General features: G+C 39.4%; 1 protein-coding gene across 1 annotated transcript in view; it reads right to left on the reverse strand.

Moving 5' to 3' along the window:
- The window catches only part of LOC104500736 (FH1/FH2 domain-containing protein 3-like), a gene marked incomplete at both ends in the record, with an annotated part of 160,590 nt that overhangs the window by 10,867 nt on the left and 134,486 nt on the right, over positions 1 to 15,237 (reverse strand). Inside the window, one exon of the mRNA XM_010144439.1 lies at positions 4,531 to 4,598. Within this exon, the coding sequence (XP_010142741.1) occupies positions 4,531 to 4,598 (68 nt within the window). The remainder of the gene's footprint in view (positions 1 to 4,530; positions 4,599 to 15,237) is intronic.

Here is a 15,237-nt window from a genome sequence, read left to right on the forward strand (position 1 = left end):
CTACAAAGACCTTTCTTCCTTCTGGATACGTACAACAAATTCTTAGAAGAACAAGGAGAAAAATCAGCCTACGATCTTTCATGTTTAAACTTTTCTGATAAATAATCAGTCTGTAAAAGACACGTATTGACACACATAGGAAAGGAAACAGAAGTCTGCATTGCTAAGACGAAAACAAAGATATCTGCAGTGGATCTTTGGATCCCCAAAGAATCATTCATGTCTTAAGTTGATTAAACACAAATTAAGATTTAGAGAGGGAAGAGAGCTGAGCCTCCATAACAAAGTTGTTCCCATGCCAGACTTAATGTTAAGTCTGCTTTGTTCAGTTACCAAGAATGAATTCTTATGATCCTGTCTGATCTCGACAACCATCCTTTCCAAGAAACTTCTGCTTCCCTTTTACTCTGAACATGGTTTTTTTTTGCCTTTTCAGTGACTTTGGTCATTAACTTTACTACTTTCACATAACCTGCCTGATTCCTGTTATCAGATGAGGTAGCTGCACTTAGAAAGCCATCTTATTGTGACACTATCATGCTTGCTTCCAGTGCTCTCACTGCACTTAACCTTGCAGTTGCATGATGCCATGTTCACCTGAGAAAGATCCCAGAGTTACCCTCAAGTTCTACCACTGACAACAGCGTGCTGCCTGTGCTGCCATTGGCTTGATAGGGACAGAATTTCATCCTTTGCACCTTGAGCAGACAGCAGATAAAACATTAATACACTGCGGTTTTAGCCTCCTAGGTAATAGTGGAATTAAAATTTACTAGAGAAGTATAGCGATAGTCTTAATGGCAGCTAAGCAACATATCAAACACCCTTCATGCATTACATACCTGAGACAGCTGAAGTAGATAGGCTCTATAGAAAACAAGGTTTCCTGTTTCAATTCAAGGATTCACACAAATGAGAGAACAAATAATGGTGGCTTCCCAAGTTCTTAGGCTATCCTTGCGGTGTAAGTAGTTCACATTTTATAGTCTCTGTCTAGAACTCAGCCCATAACACTGTCTAGGCATGAAGACAACAGTCTATTTGCCAATGAAACTGAGAAACTGATTTTCATACTTAATGTGTCATATCTGTTTCATTTATAATCTCTAAACAGGAATGAGATACATCCTTTGTAAAATAGGATTAAGCAGATATGGAAACTGCTATGTGGAACTACGGTAAAATCAATTTGGGAAGGAAATCAAGGTTTCTCTCTTTTTCATAACTTAAACGAGAAGCCTTCCAAAAGGACTCCTAAAAGCGAGAGGTGGCAGCCTGCCTCAAATGATGACAGCAGCTCCTAAATCAAGTGTCACACAGCTTCAAACCCCAAGGAGTCATCAGTCACGCTTGCAAGAGAGGAAGGAGCAGCCTCCTTCCTTGAGATCAATGAAGCAAACACAGAATACTCCTTCTGCTCTCCTAAGGATGATTGATGACTCCTTAGCAGCTGAAGTGTGTGACATTTGATTTCCCCCACTGATAAGACTGTGTCTATCCAAACACCTTCCAGTTAATGTTTCCAGGGCCCCCACGTAGCTGTTCTTTGTGACGTTTTACACAAAGGTCAATTGTTCAATGATTAATGAATTTCTCAACAACAGAAGAAAATTCTGTAAGAGAATTTTATATCTGTGTTGCTTGATACTCTGATCACAACACAAACTGGGACTCCAGGCTCCTCAGGAAAATGAGAGGGAGATCTCCTGTCAAGTAACACTTACTGGGGAAAACAGTACTAAAAGAAAAATGTCTTTTTTCTTTAACAATTTAAAATACACCCTTTAGGTCTGCTTTCCAGAGACCTACTGTACTGATTGATTAAAAATATTTTCCAAAACTTTAAGAAGCATGTTTACATATGATTATAGATTTCGGACTTGAAACATGCTTTAGAGCTTTCTAATTTTTCTTACACCACCATATACTTATCCAGTTATTTCACATTATGAGATGATGCAATCAGCATGATTTGAAATTATGCTTTGTAATGCTTTGTAACTACAATGCAGACTTTCATTTATAGGTTCTAAAATATGCTTGCTTTATATTACATATATTTGTATCAGAGGTCTTGTTAAATAAACTTTTTCAACGACAAGTAAATTGTGCATCACTATTTACACATACTATAGTGCTTGTACCCAATTTTTCTGCTGTTAAGATGGATAGTGAATTAAATGTTTTAAGCAGCTGAATTTTTATCTCTCTTATGATACTACAATATGGAAAGTCAATAATCTTTTTTGACCATGATTTTATAAGTGCCATATTTAGCTGGATTCTGCCCCCCACAGATGCTTTTGGGAGTTTTAGCACTGGGTACAAAATTCACTCATCTCTCATAAACTCAAGAGCCAGGCAACTCAGAAATCTCTCAGAAAGTACATTCAAAGAGAGATAAACTGTACTCCAACAGGTCATCAGTTACATCTGTATAGCTTTTTTCAGCTCTTTTAAGGCCAAGGCTTCATATACTTCTGATCTGAACGCTACTTTCCTTACTTCACAAACCAGTTAGTCAAAAAGCACACAGGAAAAGCAGAAGAAGAACACTGCAGCACAGTCCAGCAACAGCTAAGGAGCGTGGCCATCTTAGCCTTTCAGAATACATGACAGGAACAGGAAGGCATTGCTGTCAAAGAAAAACGCCCCACATAACCTTTATCATTTTGCCAAAACCAGCCCACCAGAAGAAACCAAAGAGAAATTCCAAGTTTGGGCCATACAAATGAATCTTTCATTTGAAATTTGAAACAAAGGCATTGCTTTTGCCAAAAATTGCTAAACTTTGCTGAGGCCCTGCATGAAAAACCAAGAGCTCTGACTATTTGGAATTCATATTTGATGTAAAACTTGGGCTTGCTCCCACTTAATGCAAATAAGAGACTGCACATTACCTTGAAGGTCTTTAAATTAAAAATGAGACTCACACAAAACTGTGCCAAATTAACTCAGTTAGGATGAAATGATTATAAAAAACATGGTGTTTTGAAGTTTCTTGGCACATAAAGACATGAAGAAATCTCCATAACACTCTGAAAATTTGTTAAAATGAGAATAAAGCCTGGTTTTGAAGTTGACATTTTATTTCCAACGTATTATACTCTTAAGAAATTTAAAATACTAAATATAATGAGATATAAAATCAAACAGATATTTATGTTGAAAAATATACTTTTAAAACAACTTTTAACACCATTATTAATTTCTAATGCTGACAGGCTTCAATGTCATGGACTAAAAAATAAATTAGGTATGACCTTTTAGACAACAGTGTTTGGGCTTTAATATAACCTTATAAGATTAACTTGTCTTTTTCTTCACTAAAAATTGAAATAACTTTTCTTTCTAAACAGATACAACAAACATCTTTCTCTCATGAGTTCATTATGAGATAAACAAAAAACATACACATAAGATGTCCTTAGCAATGCCAATAACTGTTAAGGACAGAGGAGTTGACAGGTAAACAGGAGTTTACACCACACAGTGTCTCATTTTCCAGTTTGAAGAGTACTACCTCAAATACTTGAGCATATCATATACGAACACTCCCCATCTCAAGGGATTCTCCTCTTCAGTTATTGACTAATGAGAACCTGTATTTTGAAGCACATGCAGATTTTTTTTTTTAACAGTATGTTTGTTTGAAAAGCAACCACAGTTCTACCAGAAAGTAGCTACTTAGAAGTGGTAGCAGATAATTCCAAAATTCCTTTCTGTATCACATACATTAGGAAGCACAGAAGCTGAATTCTTCAAGGACGATTATGTTCTGAAGCTGTCAGACAGGCTTCACTTAAAAACTAAATTCACACACAGATATGGGTACATGTCCATTGCTTTTCTCTTCCCTCTCATTACTGTTCAACCCAGCCAACCCCTATTGTATTTATCAGGATAATTTTTAAGCAACATTTCCAGGAAAACTTCCAGCTGATCGGCTGGAAGAGAGAGATCTTGGTGGTGTGTTCACTGAAAGCACTGTGCTCTATGTGCTCAGAAATACCTACTAGACCTATATTTATGAATATCCAAACTGGGAAAAGTCATGATGGGAGGTATAGGAGGTGCAGAACAGGAAGGAAAAGAGGCTTAGAACTCATTGCTAAATATGTGTGAGTGCCCAGATTAACCCGTGGAACACAAATTCAGAGAAACACAAATACTCCCCAGAAACAGTTGAGGTGAACAAAAAGAGAAGAAACCAGAGAATACTCTTGGAAATGTGCCTAATTTCCTCTGAGCACACAGTTTCCCCAATTGTCAGGTTAGCTCATGGGCAAACCAAATCTGCATCACCATGACACTCAAACAGTCTTTTCCCCTCTTCTAGACAACAGTTTTCCCAATCAGTGGCTCCATGTTTTGGAGCTGGAATTAGTTCTGAAGGAACAGGGGAAGGCCTGAAGGGCAGAAACAGTATTGAAATTCTCTTTTGGCAGAAACTGTAAGTTATTCTCTACATTAATAAAAGAAATTCAGTTCATGTTCAAATCACAGAATGGACAGCCATTATTTGCTCACCTGAAATATTTGTTTCAAGGAGAAAAGTGCCCGTCTCAGCTCCCGACCGTTGGAATTGTAAAGTTTTTCTGGGGAAAAAAAAGGACAACAGAAAGAAGTTTAGCATAAACAAGACTGACAAATGGCAAAAAAAGAACTGGAGTGGAAGAGGCATAATGCCCATTTCTCACTGGGTAGACTGCTGTTAAAGAAAAGAACTTTAGTTTGGTTTATATATATACACACACAGGACTCCTTCATTAAAAAAGTTCAAGGAAAACCACGGTTTAGTTGCCCATAACCTCAGATGGTATCTTCCAATTCACAATAGGTTCAACAAAATCAGTGAGAATCAATGCTCTACGGAGTTTTTCAAAATGCCTGTAAATACTGCTCTTTCTGCATTAAGGTAAATTTAGGGTTTATTGAAAGTACCAGATTAGTCTCGAAAGACTCAACTGAGTCCACTCTTTACTTTTGTTATCAAAGCTAGAGCCACTGAATCTCATCCTTGACTGCCTTTGCTCTAGACATTCTTTTCTCATGTTCTCATCTTTCTATTGTTAAATCCTTTCTGAATGGCAATGAACATTAATACCAGAAATAGTCGGACAGTCTGTTCTAAGCATAATTCAAAACAGTGTTTTAGTCTCATGAAAACTGATCTTGATCTATTCTAAATGAAGCAGAAGCCTACTTTTCATCATCCAATACTGGAATATATTACTTCATTTATTTTACTACTAATGCACAATCATAAAAATAATTTAAGAAGACAAAAGCAATTCCTCTGAACTCTATGTTTCAGAACCCTGCCCCAATGTTTGTGCCTTTAGAAGAAATCTTCAACCGTACATCGAGTTTATTATTGTAGAATTGGAAGTGATTTGTGAGCATGCATGGATGGAGCTGAGAGAGAGACTACAGGCAAAGCTTCTAGAGTCACGAATTGAATTTTATTACACCGATGCAATCTGGTGATAATTACAAAGGAAAATCAAATCTTCACCTCCCATGACATATTTTGCCGCACCCAGAGATCATCATGAAAGAACCTGCTCTACAATGGACAGTGGACAACAGGTCATGACATCAAAGATGGAATGCCTGTGGAGTGAGAATTTTCTTCTGAGAAAATGAAATATCACACCCCAAAGTTTTACTTCTTACTTTTCCTTGCCTATTCCTGTTTTAATTACTACTTTACACTACAAAATAAAATTAATTCTTATTTCCCTCTCTTAGGAAGTTACAAAAAAGGCCTAGCATTTGAGGATTCAATGCATTTATAACTCAGTAGTAATTTTTTTATATCAGTCAGAGAAGGCAGGTTTTAATTTTAGAAAAACTCTTCTTATTCCCAACAGTCAACTTCAACCAAAGGAAAAATGTGAAGTCAAACCTCAGCAAAGCTTACTTTTTTTTTTTTTTGGTAAATTTTGAAAGTGGTTTCATTCATCCCTAATTGCCTCTGATTTCAAAGGCAGAACATATAGAATTGGCAAAACTATTGTTGTCACAAGTTGCCTCCTTCCTTGCACTGTTTATAGATTCTTGACAAAACATTGGAGGAACAGATTTCACTTCAATCCATAAACTTAGAGGCACACTTTAATTATTCTTGCTCAAAAACACACTGGCATGTGAAACTACATTTCTTGGCAGGATAAGAAGTAATTTTGTCAGGAAAGCTTAAAGAATAGTGAAGGTCTTTTAAGACCCAGTCTGTCAACTTTACATGCCATATTACACAAAATATTCCTCTTTGAAAGATACCTCCATCTGGCATTTGTTATTACTAATTTCCCTCTATTCATAATTCACTAGCATCATTATAAGCAGAATATCTCCAAACAAGGCAGTACATTATCATCTTAATTAACAGAGGCACCACGTCTTAAAGTGTTGGCAACTTTGTACATAAATATCAATGTCCTAACAAATGCCGTCTGTTGGTTTTGGTCTTAAAGAGGAACAATCATCATCTCAGCCCGGGGTAAGGTCCTAACGAACCGTTGTTATGATACCATAATGCTGGTTGCTTTCATTGGTGAGTGCAGATTTTTGGTACGTCTCGTAAGAACAATACTGAAATTTTTTCTTCTTGATCTTTTCACAGAGCATAACATCATCCCTGGCAATCATCCCCGGCATAAACAATGCTCTCCCTGCTCGAGTGTAGCAAAGAGGACAAAAATTATTAACTGCAGCTCAAAAAGGAACTATCATTAGAGCTGAAGAATCAACAACTACTGGAAGCAACAAGTTTGGCAACAGCAGTGACAACAAGACAGCAACATGTATTGCAAACGCTTGAGCTGGTCTGACACCCCTTTTGAGGAGCAACAGTCCAGGTAAACTCATCTCATTTCTGATATGTACTACCAGGGCACAGCAGACCCCACCTCACGTGGAGCTAATCTTGTTGAATCTGATCAGAAATACAAATTTCTAACCTTTTCACCCGACTTTCTTACACACGGGCAATTCACCGATGATCTACGTAAGTTTTGGCACCCACTTCTAGTGCTGGCAGCCATCAGACATGCATAGAGCACAACCCAAGGAGGAAAGTGAGATGGTTACTCCTTGGACTCATGCTACAGCAGAAGAAGTTTTAGTTTAGAAAACCAACCAAAGTCCAGGGCAAATTTGACCCAAGGCAGGAAAGCCTGCGTAAGGCAAGGTACTTCACGGGTCACTTCATGAAAGCTTGTACCTTTATTGTACTTCTCTGTGCTGTTTTTCTGAAAACAATGAATGCATACATCAGATTACAGCTCAGAGACACTTGGTAAGATGCTCTCAAGGTCTTACAAGATTCTCATTTGTCAACAGTAACTTTAACACCACAGGGATCTCAGGGCTCATTCCAAAAGCCCCAGACTGCAACCAAGGCTATGAAAATGTGTCTGCAGAAACTGAAAGGCAATAATCACTCATAAGCTCTTTTTCTATGGTAGAAAACAAAATTAAACAGAGAAGGAAAAGCACGTTTGCTTATGATATTCTCACACTGAAAAAGATTCAGACATCTAACAGCAAATGCTTCCTAACGCTTGCTGTTTTACATTAGAAATTTAAAGCATTTCCTTCTTTTAAACAGATTGAGAAATAGCCTTCCATGCTAAAGCACAGAAGTAACTGTAATTCCTAAAGTTCACCTCTGATAGAGATGTCTTTAACTGAAAGAAATGATGCCTATGGCTTTGAAACAGAAGTCCAACCTGCTACTATCACCAGACCCAAAAAATTATGAGTTGCTCCAAGGACAGCCCAAACGATCTATTGCTCATTGCCTTGTTATAAGGTGCTGTACATAAGCTTGAATAACTACACCAGGACTGCTTTATGCCAGAAAGTGAACCTCCAAACTTCAAGCATGAACACTCGCTGCTACACCTCTCCCTGAAACTAGTTTGACCCTTTGGTAAAACACATCTCCTGTCCTTCCCCAGGACAGGGACAGGTTGGAGACATACTGCAATCACACTCCAAGATTAGAAGAGGTAAAACAGCTCAGGGAGTCTGAGACATCTGGCTGTATCTATTTATTAATGAGTGCATTTCTGACAGTTACGTCCTGATAAGTTATGCTACTGCATAACTTTTTTAATGCTTTTCTTCAAGAAATCAAGAGCTGCATCTGTGGCTGTGAAATAGGTTTCACTGGAGATACCTAGATGATAGAAAATTGTCCCGGTGGTTCCCTCTGATATTAACTAACACTAGAGGGCACTGCTTATTTCTTTATTTTATGAAAGAAAGTTGCTCTGTCCCTCCATGAGCTTCCCACTGATCGAGCAAAACCATCTGGGATGCTGAGTTGGTACTTCATTAACCTGGACATCCTGCTTTTTACCTGTGGACTGTAGGACATTCCAGAAATGAAAAAGCATCAGCACTGCCAACCTCAAACACGCAAAATCAAAGTCAACTCTTTTGAAACTGCGGATAGAAAACCAGGTACTCATACGGGCTTGAGTTGTATTTACCTTTGTGAAACAAGCAAGAGTCCCATTAGTTAAATTACCCTTCACATCATAATGGGTAGATATATCCTTGAAAGACAAAGAGATTCCCTCAGCTCACAACTTCTTTCTACAGGAAGAGCATCAAAGATAACCAGGGCTGTGATACAGACAGACACATGTGAGAGGTAGCAACCTCCAAGTACCTGTTTTCTTGCAACAACAGCACTTTGGTCAAAAGAAGCCTTTACACACTAAAAGAAAACCATTATTTATTACTCGAGGGTGTGTGTGTGTTTTCTTTTAGTTTTGTAAAAATAACTCTCCTACGGAGGAAAGGAAAACAATGCACGCTGGGTGAAACTGGATTTCCTTAGGTGAATTTGGTACAAATGTGGCGATGGAGGGAAGGCAGTTCAGTTCACAATCAGCATCTTTTCAGAAAGCAAGAGAAGTCTTTAAAGTTCTTTATTTTATCAGACCACTGGTAGCTTTCAAAGGGGACTCTATATTTTCAAAGACCACCATCAGAGGCTCAAATTTCACTGGGTGTTCAACTCTTTTGACTACATGGGAGAAGGGACTTTTAAAGAAAATAATAATTGGTCTTTATATTCCTAATGAAAGTATTGACTTTTCTTCTGCTTTCTATAGGAAAATGTGCATTTTCAAACCACAATAAAAGAAGAAAAAACAGAACTGGATGAATATTGCTTGATTCAGTCTTATGTGTTACAAGTGACCTCTGACCGACAGGGTACCATCCTCCTCCCATCTTCTTCCATCACACCCATTGAATTAGTCCCTGGGATATAGTAATTTATGTAGCATCAGCCTTTTTAGCTGTTGGCAAAGGCTCGTGAACATCTGGCTGAGCACAAATGGGAGTTGCTCTGCTTCACTTGCTGCTGCCTGAATGACCTCCACATCTCTCATCCATGCCTCTTTTCTTTAAAGTATAATTTCAAGACGAAGCCCCTTTCCTTACAAAAACATAAAAGGGAGACTAACTCCACATTTGATTACATTAGCAGGGTACCTGGTGCAGATCTAATTAAATTATATTTGAAACATTTCCTGCCATTCATTTTGAAAGTCCTTGAATGGGGCAGAAGTAGCAATATTCTCTGGCTTCCACTAGCCACTTGCAAACTGGCTAGTACTTAGAAATGAAAAAATTAATTCTTGTCTCTGCATCAATGAATAAAACATTATTTTTAGTGCTCACTAGGAAGAAATATTAGTCATAGAATTAATAGTAATAGTCTTTCAGAATTTTAATGAACTGCTCAGGCTTCTACCAGCACTGACGGGGGGCGGGGAGAAGAAGCAATAAAAATCTTTATAACAATAAAAAACCCTCTTTCTGCAAATGCCAAGTACCATACCTCCAAATTTATTACTACACTGCTCATATTTTAAATAAGCATTAATCTATCTCAATTAATTTACACAATTACAAAACTGGGTAAAAAAACCTAAGTAGCACAGCAAGACATTAGGCATATGGGTCCAATCCTGTGAACAGGCTTCAGGAAGCAGCCTGTTAAACTTCACTGGGTTACTCGACTGGGCCCACTGGTACATATAGTGCTGCAGATTTACAAAACAACTGCATATAAAACTAATTACTGCAGCGTGGCAGTCTTTCACCATACATCAAACAAATTTAACCAGTCCTCTAAGAAAAGACCTGATCCCGTGCCAAGAATAGGCTCTCTTTTTAGTTTTTCTTTTGTCCATGAAAGCTGCTCATAAGTGCGTTGGCCAGACAGGGCACTCTCCTTTTCCTTCCAGACCCCCTAGAAAACACGTGGAGAAGGGATTCATGCACAAGCACATTGCCTGCTATTGCACTGACACAACTGCTGCTTCTACTGAGGTTCTTTTGGTTTGCACATTGCAAATCTTCGTTTTTTTCTCAGATGTGATCTTATTTTCTTTCTAGAAATAGTTCGATATGCTTTAATTAGCGCAACACAACACATGTGAACTCAAGCTGTATATTCTCCCAGGGATAAATGATTAGCACTTAGCTAGGAAAAACAGTTTTCCCACTATAAGTTTTCCCACCCAAGGCCAGGCAAGTGGCTGTGCACAGATTTTGGGAAGCCTGGCTGTGCAGTGCTGAGCCCACGTCACTGTCAGCACTGACTGCTTTGGAGGAATGTGCAGGCTGCCTCCAAGGAATGCTGCCCCGGCTCCCCATCGGAGCAAACCCTCCCTCCCCTCCTTTTCATTCAGACACACAGCAGCTGCTGCTTAGCTAATTATCTGGGACAGTGGGTCCCCTCAGCGAGCAGGGTCCTTTGCCCCCTGCAAAGGGAGAGGGGGATCCTTTGTGGGGAGAGGATCCTATTATGCCTGCATATGAGAAGGGCTCCTCTTCAGGCTGCATCTTTATTCCCTTTCTCTGTAAAGGACCCGCAGGTGGGGAGTGGGAGGAGGGAAAGCCACAAAAATAGCCTTAGACAACCTTTCCTATCCCACACCCTAAAGCTACATCAGCAAAGGCTTAAAGCAGAGTGCAAAGAGCCACCTGCAAACCCAAAGAGCCTGTGGCTCTGGACAGGCAAATAGAGAGAAGGCCATGGCAGGATCTCCCCTTGGACCGAAAAAATTCCCGATATGGCCAGCACTTCAGAACAATTCTGTATGCTGGCCCTTAAGGAGTGTCCTGCCTCTCCAAGGGCAGAAGTCTGCTTTCCTGCCACCGCAAGAAGAAACCAGCAGAAACAGTCCCCTGCATTGCCACAGAGAGAGCACACAGGGCAGAAAACCCCCTTTAGGAAGAAGGACTGGAGCTAACCTTCTTTGAATATTTCTCTGAAGCACTAAACATCCTGACTTCTATCACAAGGGAATTAACATAAAACTGTCAGCACAAGAACAATTATACAATTAAATGCAGTGACAAATGTATTCTCTCCTGCAGGTGCAAGTGTACCCTGCTTTTCACTCTTCTGTTTCTAAAAGATATGAAACGAGATTCAATCATTTGCAGGAAAAGTAGTAACAATGAGAAAACTCCAGAAGACTGAGGAGAAGAGGTGACTCTGATGACGGGAAATCAGAGACATAGAATAACAGAGAATAACAACATAAAATAGAATAACAACATAGAATAGAATAACAACATAGAATAGAATAACAACATAGAATAACAACACAGAGAGAAGTACAGAAGAGCAGAGGGGAGTCAAGTAAGAGCGAGAAGAGACAGTGGAAGAGCTGAAGGTCTGCAGTACCATTAATATGAAAACAATAATGCTTAAAGAAAGCAGAAATGCTTAAATGATCACCTACAGAGAAATAAACTTAAGAATTAGGAAGCATGGAAAGACCAAGTGAGAAACTGAATCACTTGTGTAAAACAGGGAGAGAGAAATCATCCTTTCAGGGTAGGACCTTTTCTTTCTGATTGCCTAATTCCTGAACACTCTGGACTCCCTTAGTATTAGTTCCAGGTTTTAGTCAATGCTTGAGATTACCAACATACAGATAAACCACAGCAAATCTAAGTAATTCAGTGAGATCTACAAGGAGGCAGTATTACACATACAGCTGGTAGAAGGAACTTTCCAGTCTCATCATACTCCACTCCGGAAGCCCGGCAGGTCTAAACTGATCTCCTTCTACCCAACTTCTGTTTATTCTGCTTGGCTCCAAACAAACTATGTGTCATAGATAAACCATTAGCCAGAGTTTCCCTTCACAAAGCTTTAAATTACTAATACTTTGCTCCTGGAGACCCATCCGCATGCACATGGAACTAGAAAGAACATTTATCACACTATCTGTACACACTATGGCAGTCAAATGCCCATGATTTATGCTAAAAGGAGATGCTGAAACGCAGCAAGAGTTTATATAGTTGAGTGCAAAAGGAAACCTCAGTTTCATCTGCTGGATCCTGTGGGTTCTAGCTATGGAAGCTGGTACTCTCAGTATGTTGCACTGCATGATGCTAAGATCTTAAATACTGACAGTGTCAAAACCAATAGTTATACTATTTCCATTTCTAACTTACTTAGTGCAATAAGGCCACGCTTAGAAGCATGCAAGTGAATGAAGGACATATAAACTGATGTGGACTTAGAGGAGGTTGAAGCTGGCTGACAGAAAGGGCTAGTACTTTTCCCCTTCATTTTATACCTCTGATGCTCACTACTGTTTTCCCAACTCTGCACTGCACAAACTTTTCTTAGTTGTCTTCTACTGCTGCTGTGGGAAAAAAGGGACATAAGCAATAAAAAAAGCACAGCAGGAGAGCACAACAGCAGCTTTCACTTAATTTATGAAGCAAGAATTAAAATCCAGAGTCAACAAGGAATCACATAACTACACAGAGAGCAGCAGCAACCACCACCTCAAGACTTTTACATGCTTTAAGCACCTAAATGATTAAACAAACCCAGGCTTTATAAATTAATTGTCTCTGGAGAGATAAAGAAAATGCAGGGGGTGTTCATTGTAAAAAAAAAAAAAAAAATCTTTTTTTAGAACTGGCTTTCGTGGTCAGGCTGGAGCAGGAGAAATTATTGCCAGGCCATTGGCACAAAAAGCATTTGCTGCACTCTATGAGCTGTAAGCTATGAACAAAGGGGATCAGCAAGGCATCTTTGAATTCACTTATCAGTTAAATATTACCACCACTTTTCTTTCCATTTCCTAAGTACTTCTCTCACATGTATCCTTTCTGACTTTGCAAGCTAGAATACAGCTAGAATTCCCCTTTACAATTACATTTCCCATACAGTCTTATATCTTCTGATAACTTTGGACACTTGGGGAAAGCTTGCTGATGGAAACCACAGCAGTGAAGTAAGTACACTGTGTAGAACCAAGGACACAGTACAGATCTGGAACAAACTGCTCAAGCAGCTCGGTCTTCCACCCTTCCTTGAAATAAAAAGCACTGGAAAGGCATATTCAAAAGTTACAGCCTTGCCAACATAATAACATGTTGGCAAGATCCTCTGCCTCTTCAGCCTATTCATTCCAGCTATGGAACAGGCACCATAGTGTACTTCCCTGCAATCATTTACTTATACAGGTCCTCTCCACTCGAATGCAAAAGGCACTAACACGCTCTTTTGTCCTGAAGTGCAGGGAACAGCACTTCGGGTTGACAGCTTCAAAAGATGGCCCTTCGGCACGTCCAAAAAATGCTGTGACTGCTCTTCTGTAAAAGTCAAAGGTTACAGAAGGGAAAAGGCTGCATAAGAAGGTCAAATATTACAGCACCGTATTACAGCAAGTGGTGATGGAAAAGACTTAAGAGGTCATCCTGTTCATCCCCCTACTAATATAAAATTGTTCCCTAGAGACTAATACAGTAGGAAAGTAATTGTTATACTGAAATATAGGTTACATAAGTCAAGAGAATGGGGCCAGGGAAAATTGCTAGAAAAGAAAATAATATAGAAGAACTTACTACTTAAGAGATTACTGTAGCCAATCTGAGGCTAAAAAGTAATAATAAAAACCCCTGTGTTGAGGCCAATCTTTAACTTTCATTTCAGTTTACAACTAGATCTCCAAACTGCTGACCTGTACGCTTGTGCTTGAACAAGCACGTGAGTGCCTCTTGGATTACAAGGCATGATTTGAGTTTTCTGGTTTTATGCCATTTTAAACATGGTGCCAACAGGCCGCCCTGCATGCTCAATCAGTGTTAGTTAACAAAGATCAACAAGTAAATTACAGCAGCCCATCACAAAAAGACAACAAAACATCTAGGCACATACCCGCTATCCCTAGAGTTATGGATGCCTTGTCAGTACTGACAGCTTGGCAAGAGGCAAAACATCACAGTTCAAAGACATCAGAGGTTTGTGCCATGAATGTGAACGAGCTCCTGACCTTCATGTTCAGACCAAGTTTTACTGTTGTGTAAGAGATGACAAAACATGTCAGAGGCTATCTCCAAGACTAGGCTGTACCAGTGATCCCACCCCATCCTCAGGAACTGCATCAGGATTTAGCCGCCTTTGGACCTCAGAGGATGCAGTCTTCTAATTAACTGCATGTGTTTGACCACATCAGAGGTCATTCAAAAATTTAAACAGCAGTATGGACCACTCTGATAGCAAGGCAACAGGCAAGAGAGCAGCAGCAGCTGATAATGAAAATCAGATAAAGCTGCTTCTCCTCATAATGCTGCTAGCAATGGTGTGTGCATCCTCAAATACCTGAGCCTGCGTTGCCTACACACGTGAGACTCTTCAGTCTCACTGCCACGCTGATGGGGTCAACAGGTTCCAACTCGATGCTGGGGGTGGGGTTGACCATTTGGAGTGGTCAAGACCAAGTATCCACCACAAAATCCTCATATACAAGAAACAGTAGATGCACCTGTGACTGAGACACAGAATATAAATTAAGGATTAACATTTATTCATATTTCAGCACCAACCACACCAGTCATGATGATCCATTCTGCAAAGCTTCTAGAGGGGGCAACCCAACTCCAGGGGATCTTCATACCCCTTGGTGGGGGGAGGGGGTGGTTTCCCTCCCAAGATTAACTAAAAAACAAATTAACAAAGAATTTCAATTGAAATGTCACAGCATCTCCAGGATATTTATTTCAATATCCCACTACATATGTCGATGATAATAGTGATTTCTAAACCAAATTTTTTTTTAATTTGAATTTAATTTCCCAGACTGAAAACTCTTCTGTCTCCATGTACCAGCCTCTTCCTCCTCCAACTTTACTTGAGGCTCATCTTTCCTAAACCTCTGATAACCC

Source organism: Buceros rhinoceros, unplaced genomic scaffold (assembly GCF_000710305.1).
Source record: "Buceros rhinoceros silvestris isolate BGI_N320 unplaced genomic scaffold, ASM71030v1 scaffold2001, whole genome shotgun sequence".
Classification (NCBI taxonomy): Eukaryota; Metazoa; Chordata; class Aves; order Bucerotiformes; family Bucerotidae; genus Buceros; species Buceros rhinoceros.